General features: G+C 43.0%; 1 protein-coding gene across 1 annotated transcript in view; it reads left to right on the forward strand.

Annotated features, from left to right (window-relative positions):
• The first annotated feature begins 4,587 nt into the window (after positions 1-4,587).
• Positions 4,588-22,615, forward strand: part of LOC137658794 (apoptosis-inducing factor 3-like) — an 88,040-nt gene continuing 70,012 nt past the window's right edge. Inside the window, exon 1 of the mRNA XM_068393839.1 lies at positions 4,588-4,822. Coding sequence (XP_068249940.1) covers positions 4,588-4,822 — 235 coding nt within the window. The remainder of the gene's footprint in view (positions 4,823-22,615) is intronic.

The following is a 22,615-nucleotide window of genomic DNA, read 5'->3' on the forward strand; positions in this document are numbered from 1 at the left end:
TAAGAAAAGTAACAACATTGAAATAAATATTTCCTATATAAACTATAAAAAACTTGAACAAAACAAGAGAAAGAGAAATAAGATAGAATAGAGTGTTCGAGTGTACCCTCAAGTAAGAGAACTCTAACCCAAGACAGTGGAAGACCATGGTACAGAGGCTATGGCACTACCCAAGACTAGAGAACAATTGTTTGATATTGGAGTGTCCTTCTCCTAGAAGAGCTGCTTACCATAGCTGAAGAATCTCTTCTTCTCTCTGAATGGTTTCCAGATCTTTATCAAGTAGTTGTTATATCAACTTTTATTACGGTTTTCTTGTCGTTGATGGCCCATATAATATTTTATGAAGGAATTTTCATTTATTTTAATACATATTTTTGTTATTCTTTTAATCATAATGAGCTTTTTATACCTTTTATGGCGGGATGAAATCAAGTGTTGTGTACTTTGCCTAATTGTCTATATTCTGTATTGACAAATAGTTGTATATTTCTTTTTTAAATCAACGAAATTAGGTTATTTACAGTTACAAAACTTTCCGTTACAGTAAATCCTTTTGTGTCTGTAATGGTGGAATCATACTAGTCATTTCTTGCTCGAGGTTTTCGCCAACCTCCAGCCGACGATAGCGAGCGAAAGTGCTCTAGCGTCACACTACGATCTTGCGATTCAGTCAATAGGAAGATGTGTAAAGAAAACCGATCAGCTGGTATCATGGTGCCCAGAAATTTTCTAATTTTTGCTGTAATATGTATTAATGGTATATTACGTGAATTGGAGACTTCTACAACTACCACAGGATGAACAAAGCATATTTTTATTATCTCTTGAGGCTTGTTGGACTCAAGATTGCCAAGCAAGAGCACGTCCTATCTGTAACAGCCATCTTGTTTGTTTACATCCGAAGTCACGCTCGCGGGTTGTGCTCGCTGCTTCCCGTCCAGTCGGGAAGCTAATATCTCGAGCAACAAGCTCTCGTGTTTTCCATTTTGGGCAGCAACGGTTTGCTGTTGACGGAAAAGCCTAGTGCCATTCCAGCTTTAGTCGACATAGGTAATCGTAGGTGAAAAGGTGTAAGGCCAGCAATTTCATCCCTAAGTAATTTATTTCACGGGAGTGTGACACTAAAAAAAATCTTAAAAAGGAAGAAAAAAATTATGTATAAAGGAAATTAATCTATCATTAAAATAAACGATAAACCTTCCTCACTTGCAAATATTCGTGTTCTTTTTATGTTCAATTGCTTGTTTTGGTTAAATCTGGTGGCCTATTGATAACGTTCCTGCCTGGAGATCTACCAGCCTGGAGTTCGGGTCCCGCTCAAGTTCGACAGTTTCTTGTAGTATCTGCAACCTCACTATCCTTGTGAACTACGAATGCAGGGCGGGGGCCAGCAGGGGTACCTGCTGAGTTAAGCAGCGATTACCTGGCCCTCCCAGGTCCTGGGTTGGGTGGAGAGCGGGCTTGGATGCTGATCATATATATGGTCAATCTCTAGGACATTGTCCTGCTATCAAGAGCATTGTCACTCTCCTATGCCTCTGTCGTCCTTGAGTGGCCTTTAAAGCTTTAGAATAAGGTATACCAAGTTAGTTCCGTACTACCACTTTAGTTGCGGTGAGTTCATTTTTATCCAAAACCTATAAAATCATTACACGTCATCATGTTACGTTCAAACACTATGTTGTAATGTGATTCTCATGTTGAATGCTCTCTCTCTCTCTCTCTCTCTCTCTCTCTCTCTCTCTCTCTCTCTCTCTCTCTCTCTCTCTCTCTCTCTCTCTGCTGGTTCATACCGGCTCAGAATCCTCAGATCGACAAACCAATGTTGTGTCCAATACTTTGGACAAGACAAGTAGGTAATCATGTCATAAAGAGAAATATCAATACGTATCCAATTGTGACTTTAGCTTATACCTACATGTAGGCTACTTGTAACTGAGAGAGAGAGAGAGAGAGAGAGAGAGAGAGAGAGAGAGAGAGAGAGAGAGAGAGAGAGAGAGAGAGAGAGAGAGAGAATAGGCTACCTCTTAACAGAGATTCCCCCCATCTTTTCAACTAAGGTTGTAGCTTAGCTAATAATAATAATAATAATAATAATAATAATAATAATAATAATAACACCCGCCAGTTCCTGAAATACATTAACTCTTCTGTTTGAAATAAAAAAAAATTTAATCATGGCACTTGAAAACGATAATAAAAGAACTAGCATTTTTTATAAATCAATGATTAATATATTACTTATTTTCCTACTAAGTAGGCTTACATGAAATTTATATCTTAGAGATATTCGATTTGAAAGTTGATAACAGCATATACTGCTATTCCCTTTATCACTTTTCAATGTTAGTCCTACAGTATTTAAGAAATTTTGTAATCATGCTGTGGAGGTAACAAAGATGAAAATCATGTAGGCCTATTATCACTTTTCGATATTACAATATTTAAGAAATGTTGTAATTTTGGTGTCGAGATGGCAAAAATGAAAATCACGTAGGCCTATTGTCACTTTTCAATTTTACAGTATTTAAGAAATTTTGTAATCATACTGTGGAGGTAACAAAAAGGAAAATCATGTAGGCCTATTGTCACTTTTCAATTTTACAGCATTTAAGAAATTTTGTAATCTTGCTGTGGAGGTAACAAAAATGAAAATCATGTAGGCCTATTGTCACTTCTCAATTTTACAGTATTTAAGAATTTTTTTAATTATGGTGTCGAGATGGCAAAAATGATAATCATGTAGGCCTCTTGTTGCGTGTGAGAGAGAGAGAGAGAGAGAGAGAGAGAGAGAGAGAGAGAGAGAGAGAGAGAGAGAGAGAGAGAGAGACTTAAAAAATCCCTCTCAACTTCAATTATTAGTTAATTTTAAGGGCGGTTTTTCATGTCCTATACTCTAGCTAGGGGAACCCTAATTTCCACAGGACCATTGGCAATTCATTTTACTTTATACTTTTCAAGGCATTTGTCATATTTTTACACCGCATATTGCTCGTTTATTGTCAAATCCACTCTATCGAAGTACTTAGAGAACAAGAAAGTCTTCAGTTTTCTCTTGAAAGCCTTAATATCTTCAGTCTTTCTGATGTCTAGTTATAGCTTATTGCATAGTCTTGGGGTCGCATATTTGAAAGTTCTAGTCTAGAACATACAATAGTCATATGTCTTATTCCAATAATTCTAAAGCATCTATTCTCGTGTCAACACGATTTGCTGGCTGCATAATATGCAGCAATTATCTTAAATATTTTGGACGTCCGGTTCTGATAACTCCACGGATTATTGTACATTTTTTAAACTTAATTCTCGCTTTAATATGTAGCCAGTGTAAATCAATTAGCTTGGGAATGATCCTTTCTATGGGTGGGACACCTTTTATCAGTCTTGCTTTTCTGTTTATTGTGTTTTTAATTCCTTAAGTTGCACTTTTGATATATTAAGTTACAGTAGCCAATCCTGGCAATATCACAGTTGATCGCAAGTTACTTTACAGAATATTCATCCAGGTACTTCTTTATAAAATCAATGTTTCTAAGATGATATCAGCAGTTTTTAGTGGGCTACATCACTTATTTGGGCATTGAAAGACAAGTTACAATGGGGATATACTCCTAGATCACGAACTTTACCAGATATAGGGACATAGTCATTTATGTTTATTTGAATATCCCCAGAATTTCTTAAGTTGTTTTCCTTTCCAACCACCATAAACAGAGTTTTGTTTTCATTCAATATTAGTTGTTTAGTTGACTGATTCCTTTTGATATGTAATATAAACTTGAATTAGTAAGTTCAAAATATGTTAAAATATTTTAATAACCGAAAAAAAACCGGCTTAAAAAGGGAACTTAGACCCATGATTGAAAAAGTTCACGACTTGCACATTTGTTGAGGAGAAAAGCCGTCATCTGATTTTAATAAGTAGGAACAGACAACGGTGTGTGGTTTCGTTTCCGGTTTCCTGAATTAAAGAGTAAATAATATAAATGATTGAAATGATATAAATTATAGGAACCATAACAGAATAAAAGTAACTTAGACGAAGACCAAATTATAAGGGAATAGTTATCTCTGTGACAAATATCCCAGAGTTGAGTTAGATTGGAGAGTTGGAGACGCGCCATTAGATTCGAACATCACTTTTATTGACAGTGGGCTCTTGTGTCTCGGCAAATCAGTTGATTTACGATAATCCGAGTCGAGATAGGTAAGATTAAGCTAATAAGTATTAATGGTAGTGCGCTTGAATGAATTTATTCATGAAGAATACTCGGTGGTCGAACGTACTTGAATCAATGTTAATCAATTATTGCTCATGGGCGACGGAGCGCCGGAAGTAAGGCAAAGAAACCCGTTCATCGTCGTTTTTCTCGGATTATTTTTTCTCGTTGGAAGTCCATATTTTTTATATAAAAACTAGATACTGTATATACGTTTCTTTTTCGTATGCATAACTTTTTTTTTATATGAGAAGAAGAAAATGACAAGGGCACTGGAATCTCGTTTTGCGTAAGAAGAAGAAGAAGAGTTCAATTTGTAAACAAGAAAGAAATCGACTTTCTCCGTCACGCCCTGCAGGTAATTATGGCATTCCTACTGAGACGGGTTGTGAGCCGGGGCGCGACAGGTCGAACTGTCAGTATTAACCGCGGAGGCATCTTGAGCAGTGTCATAGAGAGCCTAAGTGGCAGTTACAGAAGGAATACCTTGAGCTGGTGTCACTTAGCGAGGACGAGAGCAACCCTAAGGAAGATGGGAGCTACGGCGTCTTGCGGAAACGGAGGAGGAAATGATTCAGATTATGGGGATGTCATCGAAGGTATGCCTAAGGTCCCGTTATGAATGACCTATAGCGTTGAACCAGATGGCAGGCAGTGATGAGATCCTTTTGTATATTGGAGGACTTAATCTTAGACCTATGCTGTTGCCCAGCGTGGCATTGACAGCTGTGTTAAAGCTAAACTAAACTTTTGTAGGTGAATATATGATACATGAATATAGCGCCAAAAGTGAGAAGCATTAATATTTTCCGATTTCTCAAGTGTCATGCTTAATAACGGAGCTACAGATGGTTTTTGGAAGCCTTTGCATAACGACAGACAGGACCTCCCGCATGCGCAGAACAACACCTAACCTATCCTACAAGTCGTGTCCCTACTGACTTACCCAGCTGGGGGGCTAATCTCCCCCCCCCCTTTTTGACCCATCAAATTGCCATTTTCATAGCGATATGGTTGAAAATAAGTGATTTAAGGGGCATGTCTGTCATCATATTTACACCCAAAGGATCATTTATTTTTCAGGTTTTTTAAATATCCTTTTTCAATATTAAACTTACCCGATAATCATGTAGCTGTCAACTCCGTTGCCCGACAGAATTCTATGGAGGGATACGCCAGCTATCACAATACTAGAAGGGGGTGTATTTACCAGCGCCACCTGTGGCCAGGTACTCAAGTACTTCTTGTTGACACCTCCTCAATTATTCCTCTGTCGTGCTTCCGGCAAGACGTTCTGGGATACGCTTATGTTCTTGGAGTATTTTCACGACTTTGGTGAAGTATTTCTCTTTGATTTCGGCTGTCGCTTTACTGGAAAACTTCTATATTAGCTTAGTTAGCTTTTGGAATTAATTTGATTAATTTTGGTGACGAGAGAGTATGAACTCTCGTTCACCTTTCAATGGCCGACCCTTCCCTTAGACGGAAGTGTTGGTGTCTAAGAGAGTATAGACTCTCTTTCTTAATTTTGCTTAACAAAGTTATAGATTTATTTTATATCTCTCCGCCTCTTATAGGCCTCTTCGATTAACTTCCTTTTATTTTAAACTCATTAAAATTAATTTTTATATTTGTTTATATTCGACCTTCCTAATAGTAGGCGGTCTTTTACCGAAGTTAATAAACTTTGAGCCCGTCATTTCGGTTTTACCTGTTAACATATTATGCTATTTCCGCCACAGAGTTTGAAAGATTTTCTTTGACAGTCTCGTACTGTTTTCAAAGCTGAACTAACGTTTTGTTTTGTCTCTGCAGTTGTTGACGTTCAGAACGTTCAACTTGCACTCTATCGTTACGATAGAGAAAGAATGTTCACGGTTTCACGTTGCAGTAAGAGTAACCGTGTCTAGCGTTTTGTTCATTCTTTCTTAACTTAATGGTTTTGATCCTAATAAAAGAACTTTTCAGTTTTTTCCTTTAACAATAATATGTTTTAACGATATATATGATTGGGCTCTTCTCTCAGGTTCTAAGTCAAGAGAGAGAGAGAGAGAGAGAGAGAGAGATAGAGACGGAGGGAGAAAGAGGATAAACGTTTCATTCAAGCCTGCCAGGCGTACGAGTAACGTCATTATCGATTTTTGCTCTTCTCCCTAGTCTCTTTAGGGGAAGAAACTAAACGTTTCTAGAGTGATCTAGTGTTTAGTCTCTTTCCAACCACTGATTTATCTTTCATTAGATTTTTCTGTTACATTGTAATTCTGTTTTCGCAATTACTAACTTTGAGAAAGGATAGAATTGCGTATTTCAGGTACAAACCACTTAAGTTTCGAGTTCAGTGAAATAAGTGCAAACAGAAATCAAAGTGATAAGTGATTAGTGCGTGAGGGTACTTTTGTGCGCGCCAGTCGTCCTCCCAGTCCGGGACCTCTTGCAAGCTCCCAAGCCCAGGGGAGAAGCAATGTCGAAGGGCATAAGGGTTCAGCAGGCCTTGATCGGCGCACAGAAGTATTCTCGGTGGTTGTGGGCGTGTCTTACCGAGACCGTCACTCCCACCCGCAGACGAATGAGCCCTTATTTTGCTCGTCTGCAGAAGAGATTAGGGGAGAAAATAAAGGCAGAGTAACGCTGGTCTCAGGTCTCAAGACTTCTTAAACGTTAAGTCCAGACCTATGCCAGACGTACGAAGTTAAAGTTCACAACCCGAATGCAGTCGTTGGGTTAGCTCTGACTCTCCTAAGTCATCAGTTGATTACACTCCGACTAAGAGGAGTAAGGTTCTGCCACAACAGATCTCTGCTGTTAAGGCTTTACCTCAGCAGAACTTAGTGTCTGCCGACCCCAAGTTAACTCTACTGCAGTCCATACAGTCACAACTTTCGGTCTTGATGCGTGAGTGTCGGGCTGAGAGTGTTGCACCGCCTGCACTCCCTCCACCTGTTCTCGCTGCACCTGTGCTCGCCCAGCCTGCACCTTCTCCGCCTGTGCTCGCCCAGCCTGCACCTGCTCCGCCTGGTCGCAGCACCATCTGCCAGGCGTACGATGTTGTGAACTCTACTACAGTCCATGCAAGCACAGCTTTCGGACTTGATGAGTGAGTGTCGGGCTGAGAGTGTTGCTCCACCGCCTCCGCCTACACTCCCTCCTCCTACACTCGCTCCGCCTGATCACAGTACCATCTGCCAGGCGTATGATGTTGTGGACTCTACTACAGTCCATGCAAGCACAGCTTTCGGACTTGATGCGTGAGTGTCGTGCTGAGAGTGTTGCACCTCCTGCACCTGTGGTGCACCAACCTCCTGCACCCGTTCAGCCTGTGCTGCACCCGCCTGCACCGGTGGTGCACCAACCTCCTGCACCCGTTCAGCCTGTGCTGCACCCGCCTGCACCGGTGGTGCACCAACCTCCTGCACCCGTTCAGCCTATGCTGCACCCGCCTGCACCGGTGGTGCACCAACCTCCTGCACCCGTTCAGCCTGTGCTGCACCCGCCTGCACTCGCTGCACCCAGTCGCAGCTCCATCTGCCAGGCGTACGATGTTGAACCACTTTCGGAGTTTGCTATTCACAGTGTTGTTCAGCCTCAGCCTTCTTTAAGGCAACCTTTGCTTTGGGATCAGGAGAGTTACACTCTTCCTCCTCCTCCCCTTGCTGCTCCTCCAGTGGTGCAACTCTCGGTTGGGGTACAACAACCTCTCCCCTCCGTGAGTCTGTCTGCTCAACCAGCGCTGCACCGAGTTCAACCCTCATCTAGGCAAGCTCATCTACACCATGCACTTGCGCCTCAGGAGCCTCAGCTTGCTAGAACTTTACCTTGTTCTGCGCAGCCTCAACCTTCTCATGCTCCACTCATCTCTCAGGAACAGGAACGGACTACTCCGCCTCCGTCCTCCGCTTAGCTGGTACAATCCTTGGGTGCAACTCTTGCTAGGAGTCAACCTCCTTCACCCTTGCACCTGCCTTCTGCTCCGTCTGTTGTTCAGCCTATGCAGTCTGAACCTCAGGTTTTCCCTCAAGTTGAGGAAACCTCTGTTGTTGTTCCAGCTCGTTCTGACTCTGCTGTTCAGCATACCATGGTTTAAACCCCATGCAAGCATGCATTAAGCACTCTAGCACTGGTCATGGAATTTCTGAGAAATGTTAATCGCCATGCACACGCTCTGCTTTCCTTTCAGCAGGCTCTGCTTACAGCAGGCTCTACTTCCTACATGCTCAGCATTCAGCATACTCTGCATTCAGCATGCTCTGCATACAACATGCTCTGCATACAGCATGCTCTGCATTCAGCATGCTCTGCATACAGCATACTCTGCATACATCATGCTCTGCATACCTTACCGCATGCTTCTCAACACATCTTGGGTTGTTGCCAACTCACTAGACTGTCAAGCAGTTTCATAACGTTGCCTTCTAGTCTGCTGCTTTGCACCAGTGAACCCTCACTCAGAGAACTTAGCTTTTCTAGGATAAGGTCCCTGTAGATGAGAAAGTTCTTTTCTCCCTCCTTCTGATATTCCCTTGAGGACTCTGTCATTTGGAGGGAGCCTTTAGCTGCATAACCTCTTATGGACTTTTATTTAAGCATAACATGCTTACAGGGAAGGTAATGGTTACACTTCAGCCGCTAATCCCGTCTGTTACCACACCTGCTCCCATAGACCTTGAGCTGTGTTGCATGACATGCAGTCCAAGCTTAGTCCTTGTTAGAGGATTTTTTGTTTACGGAGTCAATGTGTCACGGGGAAGACGTTCAACAACCAACAGAAGGGACTTGTTGTGACGCAGTGGGCAACCTCAGCAACCCGTTAAGGAGTTGTCTGTACGACCCAGACAGTCTAGACAGATTCGGGTTGTCACTGTACTTCCTCGCTTGCCCATGATTGACAGTTTACAGACTGTGCAGCAGTATCATGATCTTGTGTCCGGCTCCGTCAGACGACTGGCTTTTAAGAGCTCCCTCAAGTCGTCGCTGTCTGGAGATTTTCAAATGGACTATGGATCTGACCAAGGAACTGGGCCTCCTGGTCAATTTTGAGGAGTCTCAGCTCGTTCCATCCCAGACCATTGTCTCCTTGGGTATGGATCTTCAGAGTCGAGCTTTTCGGACTTGTCCGTCGGCCCCAAGGATCTTCCAAGCCCTAGAATGCATCCAGAGCATGCTGAGAAGGAACCGATGCTTAGTCAGGCAGTGGATGAGTCTAACAGGGACACTTTCATCGCTGGCCCTGTTCATCGAGTTAGGGAGACTCCACCTCCGCCCCCTTCAGTATCATCTAGCTGCTCACTGGATAAAGGACATGACGCTAGAGACGGGCTCAGTTCCTGTTTCCGAAGAGATGAGGTCTACTCTAACGTGGTGGAAGAACAGCATTCTTCTCAAGGAAGGTCTACCATTGGCTGTTCAGTCCTCCGACCACCGTCTCTTCTCGGACGCATCGGACACGGGCTGGGGTGCGACACTGGACGGACAGGAATGCTCGGGAACATGGAATCAGGAGCAAAGGACACTTCACATCTATTGCAAGGAGTTGTTGGCAGTTCATTTGGCCTTGATAAACTTCAAGTCCCTCCAGCTTAACAAGGTGGTGGAGGTGAACTCCGACTACACCACAGCCTTGGCTTACATCTCCAAGCAGGGAGGGACTCATTCGAGGAAGTTGTTCGAGATCGCAAGGGACCTCCTCATTTGGTCAAAAGATCGAAAGCTCACGCTGGTAACGAGGCTCATTCAGGGCGATAGGAATGTCATGGCAGATCGCCTCAGCCGGAAGGGTCAGGTCTTCCCCACAGAGTGGACCCTTCACAAGAATGTTTGCAGCAGACTTTGGGCCCTGTGGGATCAGCCAACCATAGATCTATTCGCTACCTCGATGACCAAGAGGCTCCTCTTGTATTGTTCTCCGATTCCAGACCCAGCAGCAGTTCGCGTGGATGCCTTTCTGCTGGATTGGTCCCATCTCAACCTGTATGCATTCCCGCCGTTCAAGATTGTCAACAGGGTACTTCAGAAGTTCGCCTCTCACAAAGGGACACGGCTGACGTTGGTTGCTCCCCTCTGGCCCGCGAGAGAATGTTTCACTGAGGTACTGCAATGGCTGGTCGACGTTCCCAGGACTCTTCCTCCTAGAGGGGACCTTCTGCGTCAACCTCACGTAAAGAAGGTACTCCCAACCTCCACGCTCTTCGTCTGACTGCCTTCAGACTATCGAAAGACTCTCAAGAGCTAGAGGCTTTTCGAAGGAGGCAGCCAGAGCGATTGCCAGAGCAAGGACGACATCCACTCTCAGAGTCTATCAGTCTTTATGGGAAGTCTTCCGAAGCTGGTGCAAGGCCAATGCAGTTTTCCTCAACCAGTACCAATGTAACCCAGATTGCTGACTTCCTGTTACATCTAAGGAACGTAAGCTCCCTATCAGCTCCTACGATCAAGGGTTACAGAAGTTTGTTGGCAGCGGTTTTCCGCCACAGAGGCTTGGATCTTTCCTCCAACAAAGATCTACAGGACCTCCTTAGGTCTTTTGAGACCTCAAAGGAACGTCGGTTGTCCACTCCAGGCTGGAATCTAGACGTGGTCCTAAGGTTCCTAATGTCATCAGGATTTGAACCGCTCCAATCAGCCTCTTTTAAGGACCTCACATTAAAAAACTCTTTTCCTCGTGTGCTTAGCAACAGGTAAAAGAGTAAGTGAGATCCACGCCTTCAGCAGGAACATAGGTTTCACATCTGAAACGGCTACATGTTCCTTACAGCTCGGTTTTTTGGCTAAAAACGAGCTTCCTTCCCGTCCTTGGCCTAAGTCGTTCGAGATCCCAAGCCTGTCCAACATGGTGGGGAACGAACTGGAGAGAGTACTTTGCCCAGTTAGAGCTCTTAAGTACTATCTAAAGGTCAAAACCATTACGAGGACAATCAGAAGCCTTATGGTGTGCTATCAAGAAGCCTTCTCTACCAATGTCTAAGAACTCAGTTTCTTACTACATCAGGCTTCTGATTAGAGAAGCAAATTCTCATCTGAAGGAAGAAGACCTTGCTTTGCTGAAGGTAAGGACACATGAAGTGAGAGCTGTGGCTACTTCAGTGGCCTTCAAACAGAACCGTTCTCTGCAGAGTGTTATGGATGCAACCTATTGGAGAAACAAGTCAGTGTTCGCATCATTCTATCTCAAAGATGTCCAGTCTCTTTACGAGTACTGCTACACCCTGGGTCTATTCGTAGCAACGAATGCAGTAGTAGGCGAGGGCTCAGCCACTACATTCCCATAATCCCATAACTTTTTAACCTTTCTCTTGAATACTTTTTATGGGTTGTACGGTCGGCTAAGAAGCCTTCCACATCCTTGTTGATTTGGCGGGTGGTCAATTCTTTCTTGAGAAGCGCCAAGGTTAAAGGTTGTGATGAGGTCCTTTAGTATGGGTTGCAGCCCTGTATACTTTAGCACCTTTGAGTTGATTCAGCCTCCCAAGAGGAACGCTGCGCTCTGTAAGGAAGACGATCTTATTAAAGGCAGAGTAACGGTTCAAGTCGACTTCCTTACCAGGTACTTATTATTTCATTGTTATTGTGGATAACTGATTATATGAAATATGGGATACTTAGCTATCCTTTAATCTTGTACACTGGTTTTCACCCACCCCCCTGGGTGTGAATCAGCTACATGATTATCGGGTAAGTTTAATATTGAAAAATGTTATTTTTATTAATAAAATAAATTTTTGAATATACTTACCCGATAATCATGATTTAATCGACCCTCCCTTCCTCCCCATAGAGAACCAGTGGACCGAGGAATAATTGAGGAGGTGTCAACAAGAAGTACTTGAGTACCTGGCCACAGGTGGCGCTGGTAAATACACCCCCTTCTAGTATTGTGATAGCTGGCGTATCCCTCCATAGAATTCTGTCGGGCAACGGAGTTGACAGCTACATGATTATCGGGTAAGTATATTCAAAAATTTATTTTATTAATAAAAATAACATGTTTAATGACAAGTTACAGGTTTTTTTTTTTCGGGCCCATCTTGGTTTCGCTGTAGAATAGTACAATAATCGGTAATTTTCAATATTAAACTTACCCGATAATCATGTAGCCGATAATCATGTAGCTGTCAACTCCGTTGCCCGACAGAATTCTACGGAAGGGATACGCCAGCGATCGCTATACAAGAGGGGGGTGTACTCACAAGCGCCACCTGTGGCCAGGTACTGCAGTACTTCTTGTTGACACCACTTCAATTTTTCCTCTGTCGTGCTTCCGGCAAGACGTTCATGGATACGCTTATAATTTTGGAGTCTTGTTCACGGTTTTTGGTGAAGTATTGCTCTAAGATTTCAGCTTTCGCTATTCAGGAAATTTTATCATTAGCTTAGCTAGCTTTTGGAATTAATTTGATTAATTATGGTGACGAAGAGAGTATGAACTCTCTTTCACTTTTAAATGGCCGACCCTTCCCTTAGACGGAAGTGTTGGTGTCTAAGAGAGTATAGACTCTCTTTCTTAATTTTGCTTAACAAAAGTTATAGATTTATTTTATATCTCTCCGCCTTTTATAGGCCTTTTCGATTAACTTCCTTTTATTATAAACTTATTAAAATTAATTTTTATATTTGTTTATATTCGACCTTTCCTAATAGTAGGCGGTCTTTTCTTGGTACCGAAGTTAATTAACATTGAGCCCGTCATTTCGGTTTTACCTGTTAACATATTATGCTGTTTTAATGTTTTTGAAAGAATTTCTTTGATAGTCTCGTACTGTTTTCAAAGTTGAACTAACGTTTTGTTTTGTCTCTGCAGTTGTTGACGTTCAGAACGTTCAACTTGCGCTCTATCGTTACGATAGAGAGAGAATTTTCACGGTGTCACGTTGCAGTAAGAGTAACCGTTTCTAACGTTTTGTTCATTCTTTCTTAGCTTAATGGTTTTAATTCTAATAAAGGAACTTTTTATTTGGGAAATATTTCAGTTTTTTTCCTTTAACAATAATATGTTTTAACGATATATATGATTGGGCTCTTCTCTCAGGTTCTAAGTCAAGAGAGAGAGAGAGAGATAGAGACGGGGGGAGAGAGAGCTGGATAAACGTTTCGTTCAAGCGAGTAACGTTATCGTTTTTGCTCTTCTCCCTAGTCTCTTTAGGGGAAGAAGGTAAACGTTTCTAGAGTTTTATTCTTGTTCTCAAGCTTTATGCGGTGAGAGATTTTAAACGTAGTTTATTTGTTCTAGTGTTTAGTCTCTTTCCAGCCACTGAATTATTTATCTTTCATTAGATTTTTCTGTTACATTGTAATTCTGTTTTCGCAATTACTAACTTTTAAGGAAGGATAGAATTGCGTGTTTCAGGTACAAACCACTTAAAGTTTCGAGTTCAGTGAAATAAGTGCAAACAGAAAATCAAAAGTGATAAGTGATTAGCGCAAAGTGTGTCAGTGTTGTGCGTGAGGGTATTTCTGTGCGTGCCAGTCGTCCTCCCAGTCCGGGACCTCTTGCAAGCTCCCAAGCCCAGGGGAGAAGCAATGTCGAAGGGCAAAAGGGTTCGGCAGGCCTTGATCGGCGCACAGAAGTATCCTCGGTGGTTGCGGGCGTGTCTTACAGAGACCGTCACTCCCACCCGCAGACGATTGAGCCCTTATTTTGCTCGTCTGCAGAAGAAATTTCGGGGAGAAAACGCTGGACTCAGGTCTCAAGACCTCTTAAACGTAAAGTCCAGACCTCTAGAGTTCAACAACCGGATGCAGTCATTGAGTTAGCTCTGACTCTCCGCAGTCATCAGGTGACTGCACACCTCCTAAGAGAGGTAAGGCGATGCCTCAACAGACCTCATCTTCTGTTAAGGCTTTGCCTCAACAGACCTTATCGTCTGTTGATCCCAAGATGACTTTGCTGCAGTCCATGCAGTCGCAGGTTGCGGTCTTAATGCGTGAGTTTCAGGCTGAGAAGGTTACACCTCCTCCTGCGAGAGCTCCGCCTCACCGCAGTCCAGTCTGCCAGGCGTACGATGTTGAGGTTCCTCAGGATACCTTACCGCGTACTGAGTTGCCAGTTACCAGCGGTGTGCAGCAACCTCCGCCTTCCTTAAGGCAACCTCAGCAATGGGAGCAGGAATCTTATGCCTTACTTCCTCCGCTTCCGCTTGCGGTTCCACCAGCGAGGCAACAATCTCTTGAGGTACGACAACCTCTTCCATCAATGAGGCAGCCACCTCAGCACTCGCTGCAGCGACCACAACTCCTTAGGCTAGCACCTCAGGAACCTCAACTCGCGAGACAAGAACTGCGTTCTGCGCAGCCGCTACCTCAACTCTCGCAGCTCACACCTCAGGAACCTCAACTCGTTCCTCAGGAACCTGCTACTGCGCATCCGCAACCCTTACAGCAAGCGCAACTCTTGAGGCAGCAACCTCATGCTATGAGTCAGCCACCTCAACGCATGCATCTGCCACTTTCTCCTCAACTTGAGCCTCTTTCCATTCAACTTGGAAATAACAAATGACATTAATAACACCTCATTACTTTCATAACTTGCATTTGTAATCATATACATGTATGCCTACACAAACATTATGATAATGGAGGTTATTTGTATTACTTAATATAAAAATATATATGTATTCCTTGCAATATATTTTTAACAAAATCGCAAAATATGGCAAAAATATCTTCAAAACAAAAATGAATCATGAGTTATGAATGTAAGGTAAATATTATGTTGATATTAAAACCCCATGCAAGCATGCATGAAGTAATGCAGTGTTGCCAACAGGGCGAGTTTCCCTTTCCTGAGGTGAAGTAGATTATAGTACATTTAGTGCAGCTTAATTCTACGATTATCATGCCGGCTATCAAATTCATCAACAAAACAGTCTAAATCAATTCCCTCGGCACGTGCACTTTCATGGACAGTAATGCGATATTACTCACTCTAGCACTGGTCATGGAATTTCTGAGAAATGTTACACGCCATGCAACACGCTCTGCTTACCTTACAGCATGCTCTACATACAGCATGCTCTGCATACAACATGCTCTGCATACCTTACCGCATGCTTCTCAGTCACTTCTTTGGTTGTTGCCAACTCACTAGACTGTCAAGCAGTTTCATAACGTTGCCTTCTAGTCTGCTGCTTTTGCACCAGTGAAACCCTCACTGAGAGAACTTAGCTTTTCTCGGATATGGTCCCTGTAGATGAGAAAGTGCTTTTCTCCCTCCTTCTGATATTCCCTTGAGGACTCTGTCATTTGGAGAGGAGCCTTTAGCTGCGTAGAGAGGTATTGGATCCTTTGACTGGCCAGACAGTATTGCACTGGACCCCTCTCTCTAGTCACGGCTTATTTTTTCTTTGCCTACACTTACACGGAATAGTCTGGCCTATTCTTTACATATTCTCGTCTTTCCTCATACATCTGACAACAATGAGATACTTAACACTTCTTCACCAAGGGGTTAATTACTGCACTGCAATTTGTTCAGTGTACTTTCCTCTTGGTAAGGGTAGAAGAGACTCTTTAGCTATGGTAAGCAGCTCTTCTAGGAGAAGGACACTCCAAAATTAAACCATTGTCCTCTAGTCTTGGGTAGTGCCATAGCCTCTGTACCATGGTCTTCCACTGTCTTGGGTTAGAGTTCTCTTGCTTGAGGGTACACTCGGGCACACTATTCTATCTTATTTTTTTTTTCTTCCTCTTGTTTTTTTGAAATGGTGTGTTGGGCAGGCTTAATAGAAGGGCCATGGATGCCTGGTGGTTTATCAAGAGGTTGTCTTTTCCTTTTTCTGATTTTTTCTTCTCAAAACCATCCTTACTGTCCTCCCTTCAGTTGAAGTGGCTATCCTGGAGGGTATTTAGCCTTGCATGGTGTATCGGCTCCTCCATGTTGACCAGTTTTTCCGACTTTTTACTATAGTCTATGGATATCATCAATCACTTTTATTATTATTCTGTACATATTGTTTTTGTTTTAATTCTTGTTAATCTAGTTTTTAAGTATGATGTCTCTTTTTTATTTCTATCAATTCTTATGCTGTCTGGAGACATTGAGCGAAATCCGGGACCAGTACGTCCTAGATTTCGTCAATGTCGTCTTCTGTATTGCAATATTCGTGGTCTTCATGCAAATATCCGAGACCTTACAGTTGCGTCCAGACAGTATGATATTCTTTTGTGCTCAGAAACTTTGGTTTCTAATATGAGGCACTCATCTGAGCTCCTTATAACTGGTTTTAAGAAGCCAATAATGCTGAAACGTGATTCCATTCCTAGGGCCAGGGGAATGGCGGTGTATATTAGGACCGAGTACCCTGCTTCTCATAAGTCCTGCTATCAATGTGGATGTCATGAGATTCAGGTAATAAAAGTTTGTGGCAGGCATAACAACTTTTATTTGTGTTCAATCTACCGGAATCCAGACATGGATGATTCTATCTTCGATTGTCTTCTTACTATTATGGCTAAGATACAAGAAGATGATAGAAAGGCTTCGTTTGTCTTTGTTGGTGATTTTAATGCTCACCATAGGGAGTGGTTGAGTTCTATCTCTCCTACCGATCGCCATGGCTTAAGAGCTTTAGACTTTGCCTCGGAATCAGGCTGTGAGCAAATCATAAATGAAGCTACTCACAGGTCTGGTAATTGCTTGGACCTCGTATACACTGACTCCCCTGGCGTTATAACTAGTAAGGTTGGTTCTCCAGTCGGGACTTCTGATCATGCCTTGATTTCATTATTAGTGAAGACTGAGCAGCCTGTCCCTGATATATCATATTCTTGTAAAATTTATATGAAATCCCAAGCAGACTGGAATGGGATTTTGCATGATCTTTTGTGCTTGAATTGGTCACAATTATATAATAGTGTAGATCCTGTTGTCCCTTTGAATGAGAATCTAGTCAACATAATTGATAGGCGTATCCCTTCTCGTGTGCTAAGGTACCGAATGAAGGACAAACCGTGGTTCAATGATGATTGTAGACGTGCTTATTTGGAGAAGCAGGAGGCCTATCACCTTTGGAAGGGTAACAGATCAGATTTAACCTGGAACAACTATACTCAGCTTCGAGCTTTTGCTCAGAGAGTTTATGCCTCAACTGAAAAGGAGTACAATTTAATCATAAAAGAAACCCTCTCTGGTACAACTCAGGAACATAAATGGTGGTCTACCCTTAAATCTGCACTCTTTGGTGTAGATGCAACAGTTCCTCCTTTACTTAAACCAGATGGCTCAGTCACTCACTGTCCAAAGGAAAAGGCAACCCTTTTGGCTGATGTTTTTGACAGTAAACAGAGTAATGAAAAACTTGAACTTCCTCATTCCTGTTTTCCTGAGGCTAAACTAACTAGTTTAGCTTTTCGATCTCGTGAGATTAAAGCTCTGTTGATGGACCTTGATGCTTATGGAGGTGTAGACCCTAATGGTATTTTTCCTTTGTTTTTTATAAAGACAGCAGATTTTTTAGCTCCAAAGTTATCTGTTATTTTACGCAAGTTAGCAAGAAGAGGAGCTTTTAGCACTTGTTGGAGAATTGGTAATGTTACTCCTCTATGTAAATGTGTTTGTGGTAGCTCAAGTCCCACTGATTACCGCCCAATTTCCATAACTCCCATATTATCTAAAGTTTTTGAACGTCTTCTGGCAAAACGTCTTAATAGGTTTGCTGAAGGTAATCATCTATTCCCTAGTTTGCAATTTGGTTTTCGGAAAGGCCTTGGAGCATGTGATGCCCTTCTTACAATCTCCAATGCAGTACAGAAATCCCTTGATTGTGGTCGGGAAGTTCGTATGATTGGCCTTGATTTTAGTGCTGCCTTTGACCGTGTTAATCATGAGGCCCTTGTTTTCAAACTGAAACAGGTGGGAGTGGGTGGGTCGTTTCTTAGCATTATTATTGATTTTTTAAGTAGTAGATCTCAAAGAGTTGTTGTTGATGGGCACCATAGTGAGTATAGGAATGTAATATCCGGTGTTCCACAGGGTAGTGTTCTTGGCCCATTACTTTTCATACTATATACACATGACATGTGGTTTGGCCTAGAAAATAAGCTTGTTGCATATGCAGATGATGCTACTCTCTTTGCATCAATTCCATCCCCTGAATGTAGATCTGGGGTTGGTGAATCCCTTAATAGAGATTTAGCTAAAATTAGTGCATGGTGCAAATTATGGGGTATGAAGTTGAATCCTAACAAAACTCAAAGTATGATTGTAAGTAGGTCAAGGACGGTGGCTCCTCAACATCCGGATCTCAGTATTGATAATGTTTCTTTAAATTTGTATGACTCTTTCAAAATTTTAGGCGTGATTCTTGACAGCAAATTTACTTTTGAGAAACATATAAGGTCTGTGTCTTCTTCAATTGCACAAAAAATTGGCTTATTGAGAAAGTCTTTTAAGATATTCGGTGATCAATCTATTCTGAAGAAGTGTTTTAATTCTTTTATTCTACCTTGTTTTGAGTATTGTTCTCCTGTCTGGTCTTCAGCTGCTGATTCTCATCTTAATTTGTTGGACAGAAACTTACGGTCTATTAAATTTCTTATTCCTGATCTAGATATTAATCTCTGGCACCGTCGATCAATTAGTTCATTATGCATGTTGCATAAGATTTTTCATAACTCTGACCATCCTTTACATTCAGATCTCCCTGGACAATTCTATCCTGTTCGTAATACTAGACAGGCAGTTAATTCTAATAGCCAGGCCTTCTCCATCATAAGACTCAATACTACGCAGTACTCTAGAAGTTTTATTCCAGCTGTTACCAAGTTGTGGAATGATCTTCCTAATCGGGTTGTTGAATCAGTAGAACTTCAAAAGTTCAAAGTTGGAGCAAATGCTTTTTTGTTGACCAGGCGGACATGAGTCTTTTTATAGTTTATATATGACATATTTGTTGTTGACGTTGTTAATAGTTTACATATGATATATCTCTTTTGACATTACTTTTTTTAGAATGATTTATTGTTAATTTGTTCTCTTCAGTTATTTATTTCCTTATTTCCTTTCCTTACTGGGCTATTTTTCCCTATTGGAGCCCCTGGGCTTATAGCATCTTGCTTTTCCAATTAGGGTTGTAGCTTGGATAGTAATAATAATAATAATAATAATATGGACTTTTATTTAAGCATAACATGCTTCCAGGGAAGGTAATGGTTCCACTTCAGTCGCTAACCCCGTCTGTTACCACACCTGCTCCCATAGACCTTGAGCTGTGTTGCAAGACATGCAGTTCAAGCTTAGTCCTTGTTAGAGGATTTTTTGTTTACGGAGTCAGTGTGTCACTGGGAAGACGTTCAACAACCAGCAGAAGTGACTTGTTGTGACGCAGTGCGGCAACCTCAGCAACCCGATAAGGAGTTGTCTGTACGACCCAGACAGTCTAGACAGCTTCGGGTTGTCACTGTACTTCCTCGCTTCCCCATGGTTGACAGTTCACAGACTGTGCAGCAGTACCATGATCTTGTGTCCGGCTCCGTCAGACGACTGGCTTTTAAGAGCTCCCTCAAGTCGTCGCTGTCTGGAGATTCTCAGATGGACTATGGATCTGACCAAGGAACTGGGCCTCCTGGTCAATTTTGAGGAGTCTCAGCTCGTCCCATCCCAGACCATTGTCTCCCTGGGTATGGATCTTCAGAGTCGAGCTTTTCGGGCTTTTCCGTCGGCCCCAAGGATCTTCCAAGCCCTAGAATGCATCCAGAGCATGCTGAGAAGGAACCGATGCTCAGTCAGGTAGTGGATGAGTCTAACAGGGACACTTTCATCGCTGGCCCTGTTCATCGTGTTAGGGAGACTCCACCTCCCCCCCTTCAGTATCATCTAGCTGCTCACTGGATAAAGGACATGACGCTAGAGACGGTCTCAGTTCCTGTTTCCGAAGAGAGGAGGTCTTCTCTCGCGTGGTGTAAGAACAGCTTTCTTCTCAAGGAAGTCTACCTTTGGCTGTTCAGAAACCCGACCGCCGTCTCCTCTCGGACGCATCAGACACGGGCTGGGGTGCGACTTTGGACGGACAGGAATGCTCGGGAACATGGAATCAGGAGCAAAGGACACTTCACATCAATTGCAAGGAGTTGTTGGCGGTTCTTCTGGCCTTGATAAACTTCAAGTCCCTCCAGCTTAACAAAGTGGTGGAGGTGGACTCTGACAACACCACAGCCCTGGCTTACATCTTCAAGCAGGGAGGGACTCTTTCGTGAAGTTGTTCTAGATCGCAAGGGACCTCCTCATCTGATCTAAGATCGAAAGCTCACGCTGGTAACGAGGTTCATTCAGGGCGGTATGAATGTCATGGCAGATCACCTCAGCCGGAAGGGTCAGGTCATCCCCACAGAGTGGACCCTTCACAAGAATGTTTGCAGCAGACTTTGGGCCCTGTGGGGTCAGCCAACCATAGATCTGTTCGCTACCTCGATAACCTAGAGACTCCTGTTGTATTGTTCTCCGATTCCAGACCCAGCAGCAGTTCACGTGGATGCTTTTCTGCTGGATTGGTTCCATCTCGACCTGTATGCATTCCCGCCGTTCAAGATTGTCAACAGGGTACTTCAGAAGTTCTCCTCTCGCAAAGGGACACGGCTGACGTTGGTTGGCTCCGCTCTGGCCCGCGAGAGAATGGTTCTTAGAGGTACTGCAATGGCTGGTCGACATTCCCAGGACTCTTCCTCTAGGAGTGAACCTTCTACGTCTACCTCACGTAAAGAAGGTACACCCAAACCTCCACGCTCTTCGTCTGACTGCCTTCAGACTTTCGAAAGACTCTCAAGAGCTAGGGGCTTTTCGAAGGAGGCAGCCAGAGCGATTGCCAAAGCAAGGAGAACATCCACTCTCAGAATCTATCAGTCTCAAGGGGAAGTCTTCCGTAGCTGGTACAAGACCAATGCAGTTTCCTCAACCAGTACCACTGTAACCCAGATTGCTGACTTCCTGTTATATCTAAGGAAAGTAAGATCCCTTTCAGCTCCTACGATCAAGGGTTACAGAAGTATGTTGGCAGCGGTTTTCCGCCACAGAGGCTTGGATCTTTCCACCAACAAAGATCTACAGGACCTCCCTAGGTCTTTTGAGACCTCAAAGGAACGTCGGTTGTCCACTCCAGGCTGGAATCTAGACGTGGTCCTAAGGTTCCTTATGTCATCAAGATTTGAACCTCTCCAATCAGCCTCTTTTTAGGACCTCACATTAAAAACTCTTTTCCTCGTGTGCTTGACAACAGCTAAAAGAGTAAGTGAGATCCACGCCTTCAGCAGGATCATTGTTTTCACATCTGAAACGGCTACATGTTCCTTGCAGCTCGGTTTTTGCTAAACGAACTTCCTTCACGTCCTTGGCCTAAGTCGTTCGAGATCCCAAGCCTGTCCAACTTGGTGGGGAATGAACTGGAGAGAGTACTTTGCCCAGTTAGAGCTCTTAGGTACTATCTAAAAAGGTCTTAACCTTTACGAGGACAATCAGAAGCCTTATGGTGTGCTATCAAGAAACCTTCTTTTCCAAGTTCTAAGAACTCAGTTTCTTACTATTCAGGCTTCTGATTAGGAAAGCACATTCTCATCTGAAGGAAGAAGACCTTGCTTTGCTGAAGGTAAGGACACATGAAGTGGGAGCTGTGGCTACTTCAGTGGCCTTCAAACAGAGCCATTCTCTGCAGAGTGTTATGGATGCAACCTATTGGAGAAGCAAGTCAGTGTTCGCATCATTCTATCTCAAAGATGTCCAGTCTCTTTACGAGTACTGCTACACCCTGGGACCATTCGTAGCAACGAATGCAGTAGTAGGCGAGGGCTCAGCCACTACATTCCCATAATCCCATAACCTTTTAACCTTTCTCTTGAATACTTTTTATGGGTTGTACGGTCGGCTAAGAAGCCTTCCACATCCTTGTTGATTTGGCGGGTGGTCAATTCTTTCTTGAGAAGCGCCGAGGTTAAAGGTTGTGATGAGGTCCTTTAGTATGGGTTGCAGCCCTTGATACTTCAGCACCTTAGAGTTGTTCAGCCTCCTAAGAGGAACGCTGCGCTCAGTAAGGAAGACGAACTTATTTAAGGCAGAGTAATGGCTCAAGTCGACTTCCTTACCAGGTACTTGTAATTTCATTGTTATTTTGAATAACTGATAATATGAAATACGGGATACTTAGCTTCTTGATATACATGTACACTGGTTTTCACCCACCTCCCTGGGTGTGAATCAGCTACATGATTATCGGGTAAGTTTAATATTGAAAAATGTTATTTTCATTAGTAAAATAAATTTTTGAATATACTTACCCGATAATCATGATTTAATTGACCCACCCTTCCTCCCCATAGAACCAGTGGACCGAGGAAAAATTGAAGTGGTGTCAACAAGAAGTACTGCAGTACCTGGCCACAGGTGGCGCTTGTGAGTACACCCCCCTCTTGTATAGCGA

This window comes from Palaemon carinicauda, chromosome 19 (assembly GCF_036898095.1).
Source record: "Palaemon carinicauda isolate YSFRI2023 chromosome 19, ASM3689809v2, whole genome shotgun sequence".
NCBI lineage: Eukaryota > Metazoa > Arthropoda > Malacostraca > Decapoda > Palaemonidae > Palaemon > Palaemon carinicauda.